This window comes from Oncorhynchus clarkii, chromosome 23 (genome assembly GCF_045791955.1).
Source record: "Oncorhynchus clarkii lewisi isolate Uvic-CL-2024 chromosome 23, UVic_Ocla_1.0, whole genome shotgun sequence".
NCBI lineage: Eukaryota > Metazoa > Chordata > Actinopteri > Salmoniformes > Salmonidae > Oncorhynchus > Oncorhynchus clarkii.
The window spans coordinates 7,589,077-7,595,187 of NC_092169.1; the positions used below are offsets into that span (position 1 = coordinate 7,589,077).

The window sequence follows — 6,111 nt, forward strand, 5'->3', positions numbered from 1 at the left end:
AGCATCTATGAGCTTTAATCCTGTGCAAAATTTACAGCTCCATGACCCCTCCCATTACCATCATGACTCTTTCAATCATCTTCTGCTCCTGTTATGGGCGTATACAGTATTCAACGAGGCACGCAGTGCTGTTATGGCCCTTAAACTGAACAACCGCCATGCTTGTAGAGCCTTCTATCTCTGCATGTTTTTACTTCAATTGGTGCCAATAATCTAGGACTCTGCAACCTGTATACTACAAGAGCAAACTGTGTCCTATCGCTTCTCTCAGCAATGAAGTGTCCAGCATGTTACAATGATGGTGCTGCACATGGTGCCACTGTTCATCAATCCAATTGTTTATATGAATCTTAAGCAAGAGTTGAAGGGGGCTTCCAAGACTCGGAGAGCGAGAGCTTGATGTGATGCCCCTGGGAGAGAGAGGACGACCACAGAAGGATGGGGTGGGAATGGATGGGAGCAGGCATAGCCACAGGATGTAGGGGGGCTGAGGTTGCTGCAGCACCCACTGAAAAATCAGTTTGAAGGTTGGCACACTAATCTGAGAATGTAATAGCTGGTGAAAGATGGCATACCTTATTACAGGTATAAGTGTTCATGTATACTGTTGTCTATTGGATTTTCAACATTAGCAAAACATTGTATTTGATTATACCTGTTTTGCCACTAAATCAAATCAAATGTGAAACTGTGTGCTGTTAGCAGTGAGTGTAATGGATCCACTCTTTGAAGAAAAATGATATTTGGGGTCCTATGTATAACCTTTTGGTTCTTTGGATATTAAAGGATCAATATAGTGTAGAATCAATATGTTTAGGCTATCTGTCTGACTGTGACTGCTGATAACTTCAGAGCAGGAGTTGACTAAATACAAAGTTGCCAAAGTAGCTTATTTGCAATTGTTATAAACAAGTGAAGGATGAGATTATGCTTCAAATAAAAACGAGATGACTGCGTTAAAATATGGCCTACATAGGCTACATGGGCCTATATAGGCTATTTCAATCACATTTAAATACATTTCATGTTCAATCAATTGAGTTCTAATTTGCCACTAGGCTACTGTCTGTTATTTGTGCCTCAATGTGTTTAAGAATGGGTGACAACGAGCGCAAAAATGTGCCCAATCTGGGATTTAGTGCATTATTATTGGGTAGGAATAAACTGCCTCAATAGCCTATTTGGAGCCATAGGTGGTAATATCGCTCTAGGAGCTGATGCGTGGTCATTATTTTTGACTACTTCTAATGTTAAGGTACAATTTCAATGGAGAAAGCTGATCCGAAGGCAGCGCTGCTTTTCTTTCGATCTGTATCGACGCATGGTCTGAGGCACTTATACGTGAACGTTCTCTCTACGTGCTTATTTGGTAAAAATGTAGAAAGGCGATGCATTTGGGACGATCGTCGTAAAGCTTCATTTACATCGCAACGGGGTAACTGGGTTACTTACTGCATCAACTTCTGTCTTTTTATTAACCCATGTAAATATTACAATAAAAACAGATTTGTGGAACCAATAACGTTATCTAGGCTACATCAAGTGAATGAAGGTAGGCCTATATGAAGGTAGGCCTATATGAAGGTAGGCCTATACAAATCAATAAAAATACACAATTTCAAAAAAATACTTTTATTTCTTTATCCAGGTACTGTTTTCCTGATATTACTGTTATTACAGTGTTGTTATTATTGCTGTCATTGCGGTGAAATTGACCTCTGAATGACATTCAGTATCAACACAACTAAAGTGCTTCATAATTGTGCCATTTGATAATCTGTGTATTTTAGTTTATGTTTTATATCAAATGCAGGTGGTGGGGTTTACACCCTAACCACCACCTTTCAAAAATATGAAATGAAATGTAGGCATGAGGTTTGTACATTTTCCCTAATTGTTTTTTAGAGAAATTGCATTTGGATTTATCATGTAACACGTTTCTGCAGGAGAAGAGGTGATATATCCTCTCCTTGGTCCTCTCGCTTCTTTTTTGAAATATCATTTCAACAACACACAAATCAAACAAAAGTTGAATAAAACATGAAATATTTTCTTATATTTAAAATCAAACAACTTTATAAAACATATGTCCAAATACAATTATTAAGAAATAAGACAAGTACACTGTACACCCCTAATGTGATGGGAATGTTGCGCATCTTTGGAAAATAATTGTCTTCCAGGTGAACATAATTTCCACGCAAATGTCCAAGCTCACTGTCTGCAACCAGGATTCATTTAGCTTTCATCGTCTGAATCACTGTTGCGAATGGGATCCCTTTGGGGCGACGATGACTTCAAAGTGCTCTTGCTGCTGTCCTGCTTAGAGGTGCTGGATAGGTCTATTGCCATGTCCTCGCTGTCGTCTATACCACGAGAGCGATTTGGCCAGGACATGTCGTTGTCTTTCCCTTTAGTTTCCTCGGAGTTAGTATCCGAGTGGGTAAACTCTGGCATTCCTGGGGACTTCTTTACTATATCCATGGACTTCTTGTGCATTCCTGCGTAAAGTGATCAAAATGAAAAACAATTAGTCTCAGCGCAGCCTATAGCAAAATAAAGCAAAAAATAAATAGACATTAGGCCCATAGGTCTATTTGTTAACTAAAATGTTGGCCTAACATTTAGACCTTTATCGTTATAATGTATACGTTATGAAATGTGTTGGCTGAATTTCCATAAAACATTGCTCGGATACAAAACACATCTCAGCTATGTATTCAAGTGATTAAATACATATTTGAGTCTTATATTATGAATAAAGCAAACAACCTGCTGGCTCACCTAGAAGCCAGGGAGCACAGGAGCCCATCATCCCGCTTTTGGCGGAGTTGATGATTGATTCTGGCAGAGGGATGGAGTGGCGGACCATGGCACCGTAGAGCCCATACTCTGCCATCACACTGCTGCGTCCCCAGCACTTCTCACGTTTCCTCCACTTGGCCCGACGATTCTGAAACCAAACCTGGAAAATAGGAACCAATGTTAGATATTTGGACAATTTTGCAGATTAAACTATTTCAATAAGGCAGTTGTAAATTTGCACGCTCGTTCAACCTTGTAGTAGCCTACATGTTGTTATAAATAGCATACCTGTATTCTGTCCTCAGGCAATTCTGTCTTCATTGCTAACATTTCCCTGGCATACACATCTGGGTAATGTGCCTCATGGAATGCCTTTTCCAGCTCCTCCAGTTGATGAGAAGTGAACACAGTTCTGTAATGGATGGATTTTATTTTTATTGAAAGCATTAGGACACCGGCGTCCTAACGGCATTCATTGTACTTATTTAATGTAATAGCCTACTCAATTTCTCTTTTAGCTCTGGCGCAATAAAACTGCGTCATATGTACCAACCTGTGCCTCCTTTTCTTTCTCTTCTGTGAGTTCCCTGAGTTTTTCGAATCGTTTCGTTCACCAGAGAGACATTCGTCATCTAAAAAATAAACGGGAAACATATAGGCTATTAAAGAATAACAATCAAACCCAAATACAACATATAATTGTTAATTTATAATTGTACAGAAAAGTTCAATAAATCGAGTGCTTGTAAATGGAATATAGAGTCATCAAATTTAGCGCGAGTCGAAAATTGTTATTTTGGATAGGTTTAACATTCAATCAACATCTTAATTTTGAGAGATAAAATTACGCTACGTCAATCTTGAATGCATTGAATATTTTAAATAAATTGAGCTACATGAGGTTTCAGCACCCCCTGAGAATACATGCTAAGTGGACAGCTAACTGTAACTGTAAAGTCAACCATTTGAAATGAGCTGTACCAGAGTAGGCGTCTCTTTGTTGCTCCATATTCTGCATGAAATGGCTCTCCGTCCTGGACTGAAGGAGGGGTATGTGACTCGGTAGGAAGCAGGGGCCCCCCGGAGGTTGCTGAGCCGCCAAACTGCACAGGAACCCCAGACCAAGAGGCAAGGATCCTCCAGCGAAAGGGAATCCCATCCCAGCGCTCTGAACATCCCCGTGTCCTCCTACTCCATAAGGTCCGGATGGGCGAGGCTGGAGATCCGTTTCAAGACCCAGTAGGTCCGTGATGGCAAAGCCTTTAGACCTAAACCCAGATCCATGAAGTCGTGATTTATCGATCCCAAATGCAGGCGCCAGCATCTTGACTTTGGGCTTTTCGTCCTCGCCATCCTCTCTTCCTATCATGGTTGTCATTGTAAAGGTCTATACTTCTCTTTTCCCTGCAGCTTGGGTGATGAGGTGGCAGACATATGGGAGGACAATTTATCCCTGTGTTGTGTCCCGGGGGATAACCTCCAGTGACCAATCAGAGCGAACCTGACCCGTCAAACCGAAAGGAGGCGTTTCCCTTTTTCAATCCTAAAGGATTAATTGCCACCAATTTTGACTCAAATCCGATAAGGATTTTATCCTCTGTCCCCTCTATCTGAACTGGTCCTAAGTGTTTTTCTCTGATGTCAAATGGCATTTATGTAGGTCTCCAGCTAAACAATAGTGCATGCTTTACATCTTAAAAAATCAACTTTATTTTAAATGTTTATAAACATTTTTCAATGATCAATCTTCATTTTATCTCAATCTGCTGTTGCTGTGCTATGGTCATTGCTCAGTGAAGTTTATTTATTTTATTTGTTTTCTAAATGTGTAAATGAGGAAACATACTATCCTAACGAAAATCGCTGTTTGCCCGTGCAGTGAAAATGTGAGAATAGCCTCTTGACTAGGAGTAGTCTAGCGTAATATATAGCCAAACTGGGAATAGGTTTAAAAGACAAAAAATATGAACATTTGAGAATAAATTCAAGTCATAGGTTTATTCTAATCACTCTCTGGGATTGAATTAATTGAATGTTAAATTAATTTAGGCGAATAATTGTATACTAAACTACAGCAAGCTAATGATGCAACCTGCAGAATAAAGAACAAGAAATAGCCTGGAAAGGTGGCCTGACGATGTCAGTTGACACATTTCGAAAAAAAGAAACTGTCAATGCAACATCTCAATGATTTTTGATATTTTACATATAAATATTTTGCTACATTTCTTTGCACCACAAGGTGAAAATAAATGTAGGCCTATGCCTGACAGAAAAATGATCATGAAGAAAATCTATCATTTCCATGCACATCACATCTTGCGTTCAAAGGACTTTTACAAATGATAGTTTTCAACATTTGATTCAATCTTTACAACTCTGGGCCTTGTTTCCCAGAACCTTCATATAGTTAAAGAGAAACTCCACTAAAAAAACGATATTTTTGTATTTCTTTCATTAGTCCACTGTTGATAGAGTCCCAAAATGTTTTGCATGTCAGCTGTCAAGTTTTAAAGATATTGGACTTTTGAGAAGCAAAGTGTCACCGGCCACATCATCATGGTGATGAAAAATGCCAATAGACCTGCAAAATAATAAGGAAAGTATGCATTCATTTAATATTAAAGAAAGGTCCAAATCTCCCAGACAAGATGTTCTGGATTAACAAACTATAGTCAAACCTCCATTTGGGTAATTGGTTTTTGAATTAGAGGGTTATTTGTTTCTGTTTTAATTTACTTAGCTTTAAATAACCAACAAAGTTTGTGCAATAAAAAATATCACCAATTAGGCCTAACTGGCCTAACTGTGTTATGCGAAGTGGAACAGGGGAACCCAAGAGCAGACTCAGACGAGGAGACTGGGATGAAGTAACCAAGGTATTTATTGAAACACAGGGGGGAGAGGGAGTGCAGGTCAGGGGAAGCTTGGGCGGGTTGCTGGAAACCAGGTGCGGAGGCTGAGGCTGGAACGAGAGGGGTTGGGACAGCATAAGCAGGTCCCGAGGGGGAATCCAAGGGAGTAGTAGAGTGGGGAATCCAGGACAGAATACCAGGATGAAGATACATGGGACTAGAGACAGGGACCAGAGTCAGAGCGGGCAGAACTGTAGCAGAGAGGAAAACAGTGTCAGGCAAGGAAAACAGGCACAACAGGATAACAGGATCTGAATAGTAACAAACGTCTAGAAATGTCGACTGACTGAGCAGAGATTATGATCTGGCAGGGTGGAAGTGGCAGGGCGAAAGTGGCAGGGCTGAGTATTTGTAGAGGTCTTGATTGTGGAACAGGTTGCAGCTGGTGGGG

The 6,111-nt window shown here is 40.1% G+C and overlaps 1 protein-coding gene across 2 annotated transcripts; it reads right to left on the minus strand.

Annotated features, from left to right (window-relative positions):
- Positions 1-1,651: 1,651 nt before the first annotated feature.
- LOC139381596 (visual system homeobox 1-like) lies at positions 1,652-4,203 on the minus strand. Of its 2 annotated transcripts, none has more exons than XM_071125249.1 (5): positions 3,787-4,203; positions 3,359-3,437; positions 3,094-3,217; positions 2,785-2,965; positions 1,652-2,501 (listed from the first exon to the last, which is right to left on the minus strand). In XM_071125249.1, exons 1-5 carry the CDS (start codon positions 4,181-4,183, stop codon positions 2,239-2,241), a joined length of 1,044 nt encoding a protein of 347 aa, XP_070981350.1. In that variant the 5' UTR covers positions 4,184-4,203; the 3' UTR covers positions 1,652-2,238. The 2 variants fall into 2 exon arrangements, with proteins under 2 accessions (XP_070981350.1, XP_070981349.1); XM_071125248.1 differs by having other exon boundaries at positions 2,773-2,965.
- Positions 4,204-6,111: the final 1,908 nt, after the last annotated feature.

What these genes read in the sequence shown, in the direction of transcription:
- LOC139381596 (XM_071125248.1), bottom strand. Translation starts at nt 4,183, where the DNA reads ATGACAACCATGATAGGAAGAGAGGATGGCGAGGACGAAAAGCCCAAA. An exon ending in ACAAAGAGACGCCTACTCTG is followed by an intron (nt 3,438 to 3,786) that starts GTACAGCTCATT and finishes TTTATTTTTTAG; the next exon opens with ATGACGAATGTCTCTCTGGT. An exon ending in TGCCTGAGGACAGAATACAG is followed by an intron (nt 2,966 to 3,093) that starts GTATGCTATTTA and finishes CCTATTTTCCAG; the next exon opens with GTTTGGTTTCAGAATCGTCG.